The 16,536-nt window shown below is 43.6% G+C and overlaps 1 protein-coding gene across 6 annotated transcripts in view; it reads left to right on the forward strand.

Annotated features, from left to right (window-relative positions):
* LOC148329655 (CUB and sushi domain-containing protein 3-like) overlaps positions 1-16,276 on the forward strand; it is a 493,599-nt gene extending 477,323 nt beyond the window's left edge. For 5 of the 6 annotated variants that reach the window (XM_088306210.1, XM_088306213.1, XM_088306211.1 and 2 more), the window contains 2 exons: positions 10,033-10,174; positions 10,524-11,037. In XM_088306210.1, the coding sequence (XP_088162336.1) occupies positions 10,033-10,174; positions 10,524-10,683 (302 nt within the window). In that variant the 3' untranslated portion in view covers positions 10,684-11,037. Of the gene's footprint in view, positions 1-10,032; positions 10,175-10,523; positions 11,038-13,765 lie in introns of those variants that run through there. The other variant, XR_015845569.1, reaches the window with a different exon arrangement.
* The last annotated feature ends 260 nt before the right edge of the window (positions 16,277-16,536 follow it).

Consider the following 16,536-nt stretch of genomic DNA (forward strand, 5'->3'; position numbering starts at 1 on the left):
AACAAGCTCCACAAGCTAAGTCCCTTTGTAGATGAGAAAGGTGTACTCAGGGTTGGTGGACGTCTAACAAGATCCAGTCTCCACCCTCACATCAAGCATCCTGCCATCGTACCTAAAAAGAGCCATGTGTCCTCCTTACTCATAAAGCATTTCCACGAGAAGGTACAACATCAAGGAAGAGGAATAACTGTCAATGAGTTGCGGTCCAATGGAATCTGGATACCTGGTTGTAGCAGCGCAGTTGCCTCCCATATCTACAGGTGCACCACCTGCAGAAGGTTTAGAAAGAACCCACAGAATCCTAAAATGTCAAAATTGCCTGAGGACAGGGTGGAAATGACACCTCCATTCATCTACTGCGGCGTAGACTGTTTCGGCCCTTTCTATGTAAAGGAAGCCAGAAGGGAACTCAAGAGGTATGGACTTGTTTTCGCCAATATGTGCTCCAGAGCGATACATATAGAAATGCTCGATGATCTCACCACAGACGCTTTCATCAATCCGTGGCAGTGTACGACAGTTAAGATGTGACCAAGGAACGAACTTTGTAGGTGCTAAAAAGGAGTTCCTTAATGCTATGAAAGGCCTCGATCAAGAAGAGATGAAAAAATGTGGATGCGAGTTCCTAATGAATACCCCATCTTCAAGCCACATGGGTGGGGTATGGGAGAGACAAATTAGGACGATCTGAAGTGTCCTAACAGACATACTTGATCAGTCTGCAAAGAGGCTTGACAGTGCCTCTCTCAGAACCTTTCTGTATGAAGTGATGGCAATCATAAATAGTAGACCCCTAACAACAGAACTTCTGAACGATCCAAATATAGAGCCTCTTACTCCGAACCACATTCTCATGATGAAGTCCAGCATAATCTATGCTCCACCTGGTGAATGTGAGTCAAGACCTATACTTGCGCAAGAGATGGCGTCAGGTGCTATACCTAACGAATGAATTCTGGAGAAGATGGAAGAAAGAGTATTTACTCAATTTACAGCAAAGACACATATGGCAAAGGGATAGGAGAGATACAAGGATAATGACATTGTCATCCGATGTGAGGAAAGTTCTCAGAGGAATCAGTGGAAGATTGCCAGAGTAGCAGATATTTATCCGAGCTCAGATGGAAGAGTCAGAAAGGTAAAACTTCAATTCAGTGACTCCTCATTAGACAGCCAAGGCAAATGCCTTAAGAAGCCAATCTTTCTAGATAGGCCTGTACAGAAGACAGTAATTTTGCTTGAGGCAGAGTAGTAGTTATTAGTTATTTCATAAAACACTCTGTTAGGTGTTGAAAGAAAGGGAAATCACATAGCAGTTGTGATTTGGTGGGAGTTTAACTGCCAAAATATTATTTGTCATTTAATTTATTATAATTTTATTATTCATCAAGCAATTGCAAGTTTTCTTTTCCTGTTTGTGAATCGTTTGTACATGGAACAATGGTAAAGTAATTTTAAATATTGTTTTTTGCACCGGGGACATGTTTGAGAGTTGCACTGTTCAGACTCATACACTCTTTACGTGACGAAGCAAAGTGCCGTCGGACATTGTTAACAAGCTGAATTTTGTTTGTCGGCCGAATAAGAAGTTTCTGAAGTGACTTTTCTGCCAACATTTGAAGCTCATTCCCCTCAGGATTATTGTGCAGTCATCGAGGTATGTTTTGCTGCTAACAAATATGTTTACACTCGTTCACTTGATAGTGTTGCTGTACTTTTCTTTTCATTATCTTTGTAAATATTGTATATTGCAGTTGTGTGTTTTCTATTTATATTGTTGTATGATTTATAGTTTGACGGTGACAAATTAATAAATGTCAGCTGTGTAAGAAGATTCGAGACTGTGATGATTATCTGGTGGGAGTGACAGTCTTGACAGCGGCCGGCTGTCTCACTCCTTGAAACTTAGTAATGGATTTTCCGTCTATATGTAAAAGCTTCTGTGCATTTAATGGGCTGCACATTGTGTCATCACCACACCGTGAAATTGCAATTCATATTTTGAATCGCCCCAAAACAGTGGCTGAGACATACCACAATTGTAAATAGTATAGAACAAGCTTGCACAGTTCAGTTCATCCCACTCCCATCCCGACAAGCGCATGTTGGAATGAAAAATCAGTGTGGTGTGGTGCCGGTGATCTGAAATTCCTTTCTACCCATCTAGACGTCTTACCAATGCACGCATGCGCACAACGGTGATAGTGATTTTGCGGGAAGTTTGTAGCTCTTTGTCCTACCTGTCGTTTGTTCGGTTAAAAGTAGCAAGTACTTTATATTTTCATTTTTATTGAGTCTTATTTGACTTTTTCATTAACTTTTGACGTGTGTTTCTGTTGAGCACATTACTCATACGGTGTATGGATGACACACCCGTTTGGTTTCGCCAATAAAATTTATGTTTGTCAACATACCTACGCATAAACATATTCTAAATGGGTAGATTCAACTGTCAGAACGTCCTACTTGTTTATATCTATGCATGAACTCAATTCATCCAACCATCCATTATCCGCCGCGGGGTCGGGTCGCGGAGGCAGCAGCTTCAGCAGGAAAGCCCAGACTTCCTGCTCCCCAGCCACATCTTCCAGCTCTGCCGGAGGGATGCCCAGGCGTTCCCAGGCCAGCCGGGAGACATAGTCTCTCCAGCATGTCCTGGGTCGTCCTCGGGGCCTCTTACCGGTGGGACATGCCCGGAACACATCACCAGGGAGGCGTCCAGGAGGCATGCTAATCAGATGTCCAAGCCACCTCATCTGGCTCCTCTCTACGTGGAGGAGCAGCGGCTCGACATTGAGTCCCTCCCGGATGGCCGAGCTTCTCACCCTATCTCAAAGGGAGAGCCCAGACACCCTGCGGAGGAAACTCATTTCGGCCACTTGTATCCGAGATCTTGTTCTTTCGGTCATGACCCACAACTCGTGACCACAGGTGAGGGTTGGAACGTCGTCTTTTGGCTCAGCTCCCTCTTCACCACGACAGACCGATACAGCATCCGCATCACAGCTTGTCGCGCTCCATCCACCCCTCACTTGTAAACAAGACCCCAAGACTTAAACTCCTCCACTTGGGGCAGGATCTCCTCCCCGACCTGGAGAGGGCACTCCACCCTTTTCCGACTGAGAACCATGGTCTCAGATTTGGAGGTGCTGATCTTCATCCCAACCGCTTCACTTTCGGCTGCGAAGTGCTCCAATGAGAGTTGGAGATCATGGCTTGAGGAAGCCAACAGTACCATATCATCTGCAAAAAGCAGAGATGCAATACTGAGGTCACCAAACCGGATCCTCTCATCACCTCGACTCTGCCGAGAAATTATGAACAGAATCGGTGACAAAGGGCAGCCTTGGCGGAGTCCAACCCTCACTGGAAACAAATCCGATTTACTGCCGACAATGCGGACCAAACTCTGACATCGGTGGGACAGGGACCGAACTTCCCGTATCAGGGGGCTTGGTACCCCATACTCCCGAAGCACGCTCCACAGAAATGCCCGAGGGACACGGTCGAATGCCTTCTCCAAGTCCACAAAACACATGTAGACTGGTTGGGCGAACTCCCATTCACCCTCTAGGACCCTGTAGAGAGTGTAGAGCTGGTCCACCGTTCCACGGCCAGGACGAAAACCGCACTGCTCCTCCTGGATATGAGATTCAACCTCCCGACGGCCCTCCTCTCCAGTACCCATGAGTAGACCTTACAAGGGAGGCTTAGGAGTGTGATTCCTCTATAATTGGAACACACCCTCCGGTCCCCCTTCTTAAAAAGTGGGACCACCCCCCCCGGTCTGCCAATCCAGAGGCACTGTCCCCGATGTCCACGCAATGTTGTAGAGGCGTGTCAACCATGACAGCCCCACAGCATCCAGAGCCTTTAGGGACTCCGGGCGGATCTCATCCACCCCCGGGGCCTTGCCACCGAGGAGCTTGTTAACCACCTCGGTTACTTCAGCCCCAGAAATAGGTAAGTCTACCACGGAGTCTTCAGGCTCTGCTTCCTCAATGGAAGGTGTGTCGGTAGAATTGAGGAGGTCTTCGAAGTATTCTCCCCACCGACTCACAACGTCCCGAGTCGAGGTCAGCAGAACCCCATCTCTACTATAAATAGTGTTAATGGTGCACTGCTTCCCTCTCCTGAGACGTCGGATAGTGGACCAGAATTTCTTTGAAGCCGTCTGGAAGTCGTTTTCCATGGCTTCAACGAACTCCTCCCACGCCCAAGTTTTTGCTTCGGCAACCACAGAAGCCGTATTCCGCTTGGCCAGTCGGTAAATGTCAGCTGCCTCCGGAGTCCCACAGGCCAGAAAGGCCCGATAGGACTCCTTCTTCAGCCTGACAGCATCCCTTACCGCCGATGTCCACTAGCGGGTTCGGAGGTTGCCGCCACGACAGGCACCGACCACCTTACGTCCACAGCTTCGATCGGCTGCCTCAACAATGGAAGCACGAAACATGGTCCACTCAGACTCAATGTCCCCCACCCCCGGTACGTGGGCAAAGTTCTGCCGGAGGTGGAAGTTGAAACTCTTTCTGACAGGGGATTCTACCAAGCATTCCCAGCAGACTGTCACAATACCTTTGGGTCTGCCGGGTCGGACCGGCATCTTCCCCCACCATCGGAGCCAACTCACCACCAGGTGGTGATCAGTTGACAGCTCCGCCCCTCTCTTCACCCGAGTGTCCAAAACATGCGGCCGCAAATCCAATGACACGACTACAAAGTCGATAATCAAACTGCGGCCGAGGGTGTTCTGTTGCCAAGTGCACATATGCAGAACGAGGGAGTCTCCAGGGGGAGCGCTCTCCAGCACACCCTCCAAAGACTCCAAAAAGGGTGGTGTTGCGGGTTCCTTTTCGACCTCCTCCAAAACAATTGGCGTAGCCAGAATATGTGCAACAGTGATGTTTATTGTGCAGCCCTTCCAAAGTGCAACACAGTGAAAAGTCCCCAAAAAGTCTAAAAAAAAACCCAGAAAAAGTGACAATATAGTAATTTACAAAAATAAGGGTGTCTATCTATATATTTACAAAACCACTGAATGGAGTTCAACCACAACTACCATGTCAGCTACGTTGCAAAATGTGTCACTGTCTCGCTCTCCAGTACTACCTTCACTGCAGCACCTCTCATCTCCCTCTTTCCAAACAACTCACTCGATATATGATTTGCCCCTCCCCTTGGGCATCAGCTGACATAATTGTCGCGCGAAACAAACATATTTAAGAAATGTGGAAGCTCCCCTGCTGTTTGGTCTTCCTCTATGTCGAGTCATGTCGTGTCTGTTGTCTGCCGCGTCTTGTGACTGGTGAGTGTTAAATTGAACGTGTGCGCGTGTGTGTGTCCATGTATGCTTCCATTCATAATAAAACTACCAAGTGTGCACCCTCGGTCGCTCTATTAAAACTGTGACTGACGTGGTATTGATGTGATCCCAGGTGGGTGCGTATGTATTAAACGGGATGGAATTGAATGCATCAGTATGGGAATGTGCGGTGCATGCGTGTGCTCAATTGCGTCCCCGGGACCATGCTGTACCGTCCTTATTGACGGAGCTGCTCCTTCACAGGTGGGTACTCTGAAATGCTGTTTGGTGCATAAGCACAAACAACAGTCAGTACCCGTCCCCCCACCTTGAGTCGGAGGGAGGCAACCCTCTCGTCCACCGGGGTGAACCCCAATGCACAGGTGCCAAGCCGGGGGGCAATAAGTATGCCTACACCTGCTCAGCGTCTCTCACCTTGGGCTACTCCAGAGTGGACGATTCTCCAACCCCTCTCAAGAGGACTGGTACCAGAGCCCAAGCTGTGTGTGGAGGTGAGCCCGACTACATCGAGTCGGAATTTCTCTGCCTCGCACACCAGCTCAGGCTCCTTCAACGCCAGAGAGGTGACATTCCATGTCCCAAGAGTTAGTTTCTGTAGCCGGAGATCAGATCCCCAAGGTCCCTGTCTCTTGCCGCTGCCCGACTCACATGGCACCCACCCCTTTGGCCCCTTCCACAAGTAGTGAGCCCATGTGAAGAGGGACCCATGTTGCCTTTTCGGGCTGTGCCCGGCCGAGCCCCAATGTGTGCAGGCCCGGCCACCACGCGCTCACCGACGAGCCCTAACTCCAGGCCTGGCTCCAGAGGGGGGCCCCGGTGACCCACATCCGGGCAAGGGAAAACATAGTCCAAAAATGTTGTGCTTCATAAGGGGGTGTGGTGAGCCGTGCATTGTCTGGACCCTCACCGAGGACCTGTTTGCCATGGGTGACCCTACTAGGGGCAAAAGCCCCCGACAACTTAGCTTGCAAACTCCTCCACCACTGTAAGGTCCAAGCAGAATGTGCTGTTTGGGGCCATAAAAATAGCAAAAGAGAGTTCGTTCCAGAATTGCAGCTGTTTTTTTTTTTACTGGCACTGTGGTGCAATTAATACACCTTGAATTGCAAAACTGAGTATCAAACATCCAACATCAAAAGCAGTGATGTGTATTGTGAGCCGTTCTCCTCGCTTGAAAGAGCCCACACATGATTGTTAATGACTAATTACCAGAGACTAATTGTCATGAGTAGTCATTAACTGGAGCCGAAGTGGGCAGTAATAGCACCCAGAGGAGACACAACGCTTATGAGTAATAGTGAAGAAATGAAGGACAGCAGGGAAAGGAATTATAGCTGGACTAGGGCTGTCAAAATTAAAGCGTTAACTCAGGTGATTAATAAAATTTTTTTTAACTCAGTTAAATATTTTAACTTAAATTTCAATTTGAATTACTTCAAAAATCATTTGCATGCTTTGCAAATATTAGGCTATATAGCTGTCCATCTTTAGCACGTCTCAGAACAAAACACTGTGTTCAAGTTACCACTGGGCCTGGCAAAGCAACACTGCTGGAGTGTGGCACTTGTGGGCAGTTTTGAGAAATGTTTCCAAGAACAATGCCAATAATGATGTCTGCATGTAGATCGTATTCAAGAATCCAAGAAAGCTATTAGAATAGTCTGAATTAAAATACACTTCATTTGGTGATTTTACATCAATTCCAAGATATTATTAAAGTAAATATCTGTTACAAGCTTTGCAAAAAATACTTGTTGATTAATTAGTTAAAAAAAATTAATCACTTGACAGCACTAATTTGGACACATTTAAACTTTATTAACAATACAGAGGCTTGTAGACAATACATAGGAGAAAAAAAAGGAAAACATTTTATGATTTAAATGATGGTGCCAGTGTCTGTAATGCAACTGTTGCTGATTGATACTTGAAGGAGACTGCATCGAAGAATTGTCAATCGTCCTGAGAGAATATTCTCCGATACATGGCAGAAACTTTGTGACAGAAGAAACGGGATCAATGCTGAAAGCAGAGCACATTTTATTTTCTTATTGTTAGGCTCCGCGGGTGGAGGAGGTAGGAGAGGACCCAAAATGCAGGGAAGCCAGGCGAGGGTAACTTGAAGTGAATTTAATAAATGAAAGGGTAGGGCAAACAAGGTACTGGGAGAAACAAACGTAACAAAGTGCAAAATAACGAAGACAAACAAGACGCGACTAGACAGAACAAAACATGACTTGGAAACAGGGACTGGAGCAAGCGACAATGACAGAGATTAATGAGCGCTGAGCGTGACCGAGAGACAAAGAGCAGCCGTGACATCAAAAGGTTAATGCACCGACGCCGAGCAGTCAGCGCCGGGCGCTTAAGTAGGCTAATTAAATGAGTCAATGAGGATCAGGTGTGTGGCTGGTGAGCGCGTCTCTCCCGCCGCGATGTGATCAAGGAGTCCAGAGTAACAGGTGCGAGGCTGGTGGGCGCGTCTCTCCAGCCAACATGACACGCGCTGGAAGGGAACGCCCCCATGCCCGTTGAGCAAAACATAACAAAAACATGACATGACGGAACGGACCATGACAGTACCCCCCCCTTAAGGGACGGATCCCAGACGTCCCAAAACATAAACAAAAAGGAAAAAATGTCCAAAATGAGGGTGGGCGGAAGGGGGCCGGGAGGCGGGACCACGGCCCGCAATCGAGACCGGTCAGGCGGGCGTCCGGGAGGCCAGACAAGCGAGTCCAGTCGTGGCCATTCAGGCGGACGTCCGGGAGGCCGGACCAGCGAGTCCAGCCGTGGCCATTCGGGCGGACGTCCGGAAGGCCAGACAAGCGAGTCCAGTCGTGGCCATTCAGGCGGACGTCCGGGAGGCCAGACCAGCGAGTCCAGTCGTGGCCATTCAGGCGGCCGTCCGGGAGGCCAGACCAGCGAGTCCAGCCGTGGTTATTCGGGCGGACGTCCGGAAGGCCAGACCAGCGAGTCCAACCGTGGCCATTCAGGCGGACGTCCGGAAGGCCAAGGCGGCCGCAAGGAGTGCGCCGCCGAGGCAGAGACGAGAAGCGGCGGCGGATTGTCGGGCGCCGCAGAGGCAGTGACTTGGAGAGGCGGCGGGCCGGGTGCAGCAGAGACAGGAACTTGGAGCGGCGGCGGGCCGGGCGCAGCAGAGGCCGGGACTTGGAGCGGCGGCGGGCCGGGCGCAGCAGAGACCGGGACTTGGAGCGGCGGCCTGCCGTTGGGCGCCGCCGAGGCAGAGACGAGAGGCGGCGGAGGACCATGACACTTATTGCCAAGCTTATGTTCATAAAAGTTATCTGGATGCTGGTGGTGCTGGTTAAGACTCGACAGGCTAACAGAAACAGTCATGTGGCAGACATGTTGGTAGGGGCAACACTGTCATCAAAAGCAATCCATGGAACTACTTGTCGGCCGTATTGCTAGGGTTGATGAACAGAACAATTAACGGAAAGCATGGACATTAATGTAGCATTGCCATAGGCACGCAACCCATAAGGAGCGTGTCATAACTATCTATTTATATCCATCAATGTTGTTTAATAGAGCAAGCTCTGGTTATGTCACGTGTCGTCGTGTATGCCAGTGTTTCCAAACCTGGATTATGCAAGCACATTGCAGGGGGTATGTGGGAAAAATATATTATTTCTATGTATTTTATTTCCAAGATGAAATATGTATGTAATATAAATATTCTCAGCTATTTCCTAAGGATGTTAATAAGTTAGTATGTGTGTGCTACAACTTGTCTGCCTGGGGAGGGAAGACTTTTGTTCCAGAAAATTAAAGTTTAAATGCCTGGTTTAAGGTAACTTATTCAAAAAAGTTCCACTTTTTGTGATAAGTGTTATAATTATTTCTATTTCATATTTTTTAAATTTATATTGCTTATTAATTTTCAAATGCCTGGGAATAAAATGCTTTTCATTCAATAATCAGTTGTTACGCTCTACTTTTGGTGAGTCATCAACACATTTAAGCGAGGGACAGGGCTCTGGACTCACCTTTATTTTTATGAGCAAGGTAGCGCCTAACAATAATAGGGCTGCAAAGCAGACAGTTTAGGGGTTCACACTGCAAATCAACTTGCAAAATAAATAATGAATAATAAATTTCCACTTGTTTTCATTATATTACTGATAAATGGGCTAAAGTGTGGATCAGAAGTTAAGCAGCAAAAAACATTCAACAATAATAATAAATTATAAACAGACTGGCGGGAACTATCCCACATGACCCTGCCACAGAGGTGCTTTTTGACAACTGCAGCAAATATCAACCCCTGAGATAGGAGAGCCCAACTCAGAAAGGATGGGAAGGGGGACCCAAATTACATGAGGCTTTGCCTGGCTCTTGGGAGCAGAAGTTCACCATTGAGCCCCACCTCCAGGCCTGGTTTCAGAGGTCCATTAAAAATAAATATCACAGGAGTTTTTCTGAGTCGTGCTTTGTCTGGTATTTCATGTAGGACATTTTTGCTCTTGGCGACATGCCATTGACATGAAGTCCAAGACACCTTAGCTCCTCGGATCACTGCGATGCACAAATGCGTCCACCGGAATAAGATGGCAGTTCAGTGAGAGGAAATATCAAATATTTTTATACCATGTTTGTTTCCTTTTTTGGTGGAGACTATATATTCCTTTAAAAATATGCAGTATTGGTACCAATTTATTTTCTTTGTTGCCTGTTTTTTCCAGGTTTAAGTGTGAGAGAGAATTTTACGCTCAGTGAACCTGAAACCAATACATCCACCAACAGCAGTTCTGTTGCAGTCGCAATCCTCGTGCCTTTCTTCGCCCTCATCTTGGCTGGTCTCGGTTTTTATCTCTACAAACAGAGGTATGTGTCCCATCCAATTCTTAACTGGATATATTATCTTTTAAAACAATGATGCAATTATGTTCCACGTAAAGAGAGAAGAATATGTCATGCTTTGTAATATAGTATGTAGCATAAAACATTGGAAAATTGTTTCTGTATGTTATGTAGTTTACTTTTCCACTCATTATGTTAGTGAGCAGTGGAAAGGTACACTGCTCTTTTAAAAAGAAAATCACCATTGGGCCTCATATAACTACTGCAGCTGTCCACAGCAAGCTAATGGTCACATGTTTATTGGTTCAGAAGGAGGTAAGATAATCGGCATGCTTTCTTTCAACTAATTTGCAAGCCCTTCCTCAATCTGCAGGAAAACGGACAAAGACCAGTACACAGGATGTTCTGTGCATGAGAACAACAACGGGCAGGCTACATTTGAGAATCCCATGTACAACACCAACACAAAAACCGCCGATGGGAAAGTCGTCCGCTTTGACCCCAGTCTCAACACCATCTGCACCATGGTTTGATGCCTGCAGCATTTGCAAGAAAGACTTTGTCTGCTTCACATGAATATATATTGACATATTTAGACTTTTTCTGGTTGATGCCAAACAAAGTCGCAGAGCTGCTCAAAAATACAAAGCACACTTTCACCGACACTAAGGCCCCTTGCCATTTGCTGTGTATAGACAAAAGGTAAGACATGGAATTGAGGAAGAAGAAGTGCCTCATCGTCTTCTTATAAGTTGGTGAAGAAAAAGAGGGGCTTGCTACACTCTGTGAGTGTTGAGATAAGAACCTCTGGTCTAATACTTTTATGCTGTTTAGGGTAATTATGTCACAATGCCAATTGAGAAATGATAAATTGGATGTCCACATCATGATATTGTTTTGTCCCTCATGTTCATGTTTGTTTTAAATCTCATCACTAAGGTGTATTATTTTCCATTGTGGCAAGAAAATGAGACAAATCCAATTGGTGCTCTCATCTTCTTAAAGTTAGATGACCAATTTCGCCTATTTAAGTGGTTGGTGCCTCCTACTGACAAACTATATGGGCCTCGATTTAATGACTGAAATGCAGTGCCATTTTTCTAGTTCCAGTGGGAAAGCTTTTACTTTTACTGTGCAGTATTCTCAGACAATTTCCGTTATGTTTCCAACTGGTTTGTGTGCTTGTAATTTGCTGGGCGTTCAAATGACAACTAGTCCGCATAAGTCTCGTCTTTTGGGTTCATTGGTCATATTGGGCCAAAGAGTCTACAGGTATATTGAAATGATCATTCATTTATTTTCACGAGTTGTATTTCTACCTGCACCCTATGTGAATGAAACAACAAGAATATTCATATTATTTATCGACAAGAAAATGTTCAATGCAGCCCCACTAGTCTAAACATTCTGATTCAAATTGTGTTTGTGGGATATGAGTTAAGCAGTAAAATCCACCTATTTTAGTACATCTCAGGGGGTGGGGATTTTGTCAGTGGCTGTCGACTGTAAATGACATAGCGCAGCTTCAGAACACAGCGTGATTGGTCTTTACTTGGGCCCTGAGCAAATGAGATGTAATATTCAGTTGACAGAAAGTGACAAAATGGCCACTGCCAGTGATGGCTAAAAACTGGTGGATTTTGTTGCAAAGAATTTTGAGGGTTGTTTTCCCCTTGAATAGGCACACAAATTTTAAGCATGCGTTCAGCATTTGCACAGGTTTTAGTATTTAATCCATCAACAAAAGCTAAAGATGCCAAATGTTAACCTGTAATTTTAGATTCAGTTCATATTAGCTCTTACTCTTTCTTTATTTCTTATTTCACTCCCTCATGCAAATTCCATGTCTTTGTTGCGGAGTCGAAGTTAAGAGTGCTATAAACTGAGCAGTAGTTGTTTCGAGGGAAGTTGTGCCTTATAGTGCACACTTTATTGGCTTATTTTATTTCTCTATTTGCAACTTCCTAGGTTCTCTGTCCACATGTTAGTGTCTAAGTGATGAGGAGATTGAAAGAGAAGCAGGTCGGAACGAGAGACAAATTGAGACCATCGTTCCTCAGTGATTACAATTTCATGAAGACGGCAACTACACTAAAAAATGGGGAGTAATATTTATTTGGAAAGAAAAAGCTTGGAAGGTTTTTTTCACTCGAAATTCTCTGTAGATTTTACAAGAAGAGGTTTTTTTGGGGGGGGGTTAATAGTTTATTTACTAAAAACAAAAAAAAGGTCACTCAGGGTGGTTTCATTTAGAACGGACATTTCATACATAAGTCAACTCAAGATTGTTGAGAATGGAACCCACAACCTCGAGGTTGAAAAACGGCCAATCTACACTTGAGCCATGCTACTTCAACTGTGTGTTAGCATATGACTAGTGTCAGGTGGAATCATCCTACCTCCAGTTTTCTTGTCTTTTTGGGAAAAACAATAATATACACAGTAGGAGCAGCATGGCTAAACTGGCAAAGACCCATTTTTGGGGTTGTTTTCTGAAAAAAAAACAAAAAAACACCTAATTGTATCAAATTGTCCCAATTAGTGGATCGGTCCATTTTTACCCAAAATTGTGTAACTTTTCACCCAACTGTTTTTGGAGTGTGGGCATTCGCAAACTTAGACGTTGGGGTTTTGATCCTCAACCACATTGAGTTGCCTTGTGGATGAAATGTGCTATGTAAAAAAATAAATAAAATAAATAAATGCCTTCCCTTACCTCAACCAGTGGCTTTTTGAAATTATTTAATAAACTAGTCAAATTTACTAAAAAAATCCAATGATAAAAATAGTAAAGTAAACATCAATCCCCATTTTTCACAGTGTATAGATGTTTCTTCTCATCGTTAACGCATGTTATAAATCATCTGTCTCTGTGGCTCAATTATGACTATCGCTACAAATATCTGCTTTATAATTCATGTGGGATTACATCCAAGTAAAACACAGTCAACGCAGTGTTACTCGTGGGAGAAACTAAATCACATATCTGCAAGTCACAGGCAGGTCTTAGTCATAACCTGTAAGCCTCAAGTTACAATACCATTAAAAAAAATCAAGCAAGTCAAGTCAAGTTGCCACCAAATTACACGCAGGTTGAATCAAGTCATTATGTAGTTAAAACAAGTCTTACGTCAAGTCATACAATCTTGTACAGTCACAATATTAGCATAATGAAAATACAATAGATTTTTACTGATCATAGCACAAAAAAGTTTTTTTTAATACCTCTGAAAATTAGTTGAACATACAAAATTAAATTTACAAATAAAAAAAATTAAATAACTTATGGGTATGAAATATTCAAAGTATTATTTAGGAGAATTCACTCACTCTCACGTCCAGAAACGCCACTCAAAGTGGAGTATATGTATACATTTCTATGCGATCACTTGTTAAATGATAGCGTTTCAAGATTACAGTCTCCATAATGTCGAATCTATACCTTTGTCTTCTCACTTAAATGCACAACTGACATGAAGTTTAGTGTATATTTGATAAGCTAAACCTTTGACTTACCCTAGCTCACTTAGCTTAGCTAGCTAACCTCCATCTGATGGAGTATTTTCTTATCCTTGAGTTGCAAACTTTGAATTTGTCTATTGTCTTTTTTCCCAGTTTAACCAAGAAGAAAATCCTTCAATCAAAACTGTAGTAATCTTTGGAGCTTCCTTCAAAACGCTTAACAAGGTCGCCTCAGCCTATGTCTCATGGAGGAGTCTACTGGCGGCTGGATTACAGTTCACATGGCACACTCACAAAATACTTTTCTTTAAAAAAAACAAAATGCGCACAATATTAAAAAAATAAATAGATATATTAGATATGAAGATAAGCCACCACGCTGTAGCAGTCAGGCGAATCGACATGCCCATGCGGCGGCCAGGTTTGCCAAAATGATCACTCACAGATTTACAATTTAAGTAAACCACTATTAACATTAAAAACAGCAATGTTTGGCACTGGGAATTAAAGTACCTTGTGGTGGTTATATCGTCATAATTGTAGTATGATAATTACAGTGTCCGTGTGTGTGTTGAGTGAGCACGCACACACATTTGTGTGATATGGCGGAGAAGAGTGGGGTATACACACGTTATGGAGAAGGCAAATCTATTTTTCCCCACGGTTGAATAAAGTAACCATCGTAGTTCATGCAATGAAGCAATTGTTTCACGTGGCCTTAAATCAATCACTTTATCTTATCTTTCTGTCTGTCCATCAATTCATCCATGAACAAGTGGAATGTATGGCTGCATGAAAGATCTTAGATTCACAATTTGACTTCTCCAATTTCCTCCTTTATTCCAAAACAAAGCATATTATTAAATATTTGTAGGACCAAATAATCCCCCCCACTTCAAGCATATTTTGGTGGTGTCTTCTTATTTTCCTTTTGGCTTTTCCCTTCAGGGGTCGCCACAGCCATCTAACCCTGTTGTCTGCATCCTCTGCTCTGACCCCAACTACTTTCATGTCCTCTTTAACTGCATCCATAAACCTCCTCTTTGGTCTTCCTCTAGACCTCTTGCCTGGCACTTGTAAACACAGCATCCTTCTGCCAACATACTCGCCATCTCTTCTCTGGACATGTCCAAACCACCTCTCTGACTTTATCTCCAAAGCCCCTAACATGTGCTGTCCCTCTGATGTACTCATTCCTTATCCTATGCATCTTGGTGATTCCCAAAGAGAGCCTCAGCATCTTCATCTCTGCTAAGTCAAGGTCTGCCTCCTGTCTTTTCTGAAGTGGCACTGTCTCCAGATCAGACAACATCGCTGGTCTCACCACAGTTCTATAAATCTTTCCTTTAATTTTAGCTGTTGTAGTAATCCAACACTTTTGATAATATGGTACTTGGATCACATTACAAACTAAATGTAAATGTTTTAACAACTAATGAGTAACTATCGGAATACATTTTAAAAGTAACCCTCCCAACCTTGTTAATTTCTGCACGTAACTCAATGCGCATTTAAGACAACTGAGATGGTCCTCAATTTGACGTGATGAGAACAACTTCCTGGTAACCAAGGAGCTAGGCACGTTGCAATTAAAAGACTTGAGATCTGTCCATTGTATGCAGCCAAGTCTAAAAAAAAGTCACACTCACACTACCATTCTGGTTCCTCGTGGCCCAGGCTGTGTCCAGTGGAATCCCCCCCTCCTTACCCCGCCCCTCCCACCACCACCAAACCTTTCCACTTGTTTTTTGTTTGTTTGTTTTAATTGCATTTAAATTATTCCAATAGAAAACACAACACACACATCATTGCTGTAGCTTATTTGGCTGTTTTAAAAAATTTTCACATTTCCTATCCCACTCAGCACCTTTACCGAGATATTTAACGTATTTCTGTCACTTTGTGTTCTCCAGCAACATGCATATTTGAAAACGCTTGATGAGTGCAAAGCCTTGATCTTTTTCATTGATGCCCACTGACAGTGAGTCGTCAGCTGCTGCCAACAAATGTACAATAAACATGAACAAAGAAGGTTCGCACAAACATGAACAACCATCAATATTACATTTTCCATCGATTTGTTCCTTTCTACATCATAGTAGTGCCTTTAATCATGTATGGGCATATTTTTTCAAAGAAGGCATAACATTTACTCCATTAGTTGACATTTTCTGTGCTGTGAAATAAAATGCTGAGCAAAAGTGCACATGAGCGTGTGTGCTCATCGTGTCATGTTTCGACTGCATGTTGTCTCAGAGGTGATTCACTATTGTACCTTCTGTCTTTGCTGTTACATTTTGTACATTTACACGGTTTTCATACTTGATGGAATTTTTTGGTGCAATGTCTTGTGCTATCAAAATGTAATATAGTATAATATAAGTATAGTATAAGTGTATATTTCTTATGGAAGCGGATTGAAAAGATGCATCTGATGAAAGCAGAGGACACAAAGTTCAGATCAGAAATAACCTTCAAACATTACCATACTCTTCTGAAATATTATAAATGAATATGTACATAGATGTTTTGTAAAGAGATATATTTTTATTCAAATGAAGCATTTGTAAGTTATTGAAAAAGTGTAAATTTCATGTGTAAATTTCATATAAGATTACAAAATGTTTTGTATGTTTTTTTTCTTTTTCAAATGTAAAATATAAAATCAAGTTCAGCATTGCTGTTTTCTTTTCTCAGTCATTATAAGCATCATTGCGTGATCAATGAAACTCTTCACTTTGCCACACTTATTGCAATGTAAGCGGTGAGAGAGAAAAAAATGTTTTATTATTCAGCTACAGTTTTACATCTCCAATTCAGCGAATCTTTCTTTTTTTATTTTTTTTACATTTACATTTGCTGACCACTGCTCAGTTCAGCAGTCATATTATTACTGTCCAAGGGACGCTCCACATACAGTTGCC

The sequence above is a fragment of the Idiotropiscis lumnitzeri genome, chromosome 10, assembly GCF_059441095.1.
Source record: "Idiotropiscis lumnitzeri isolate Australia: NSW breed Sydney's pygmy pipehorse chromosome 10, RoL_Ilum_1.0, whole genome shotgun sequence".
In the NCBI taxonomy this organism is placed as follows: domain Eukaryota; kingdom Metazoa; phylum Chordata; class Actinopteri; order Syngnathiformes; family Syngnathidae; genus Idiotropiscis; species Idiotropiscis lumnitzeri.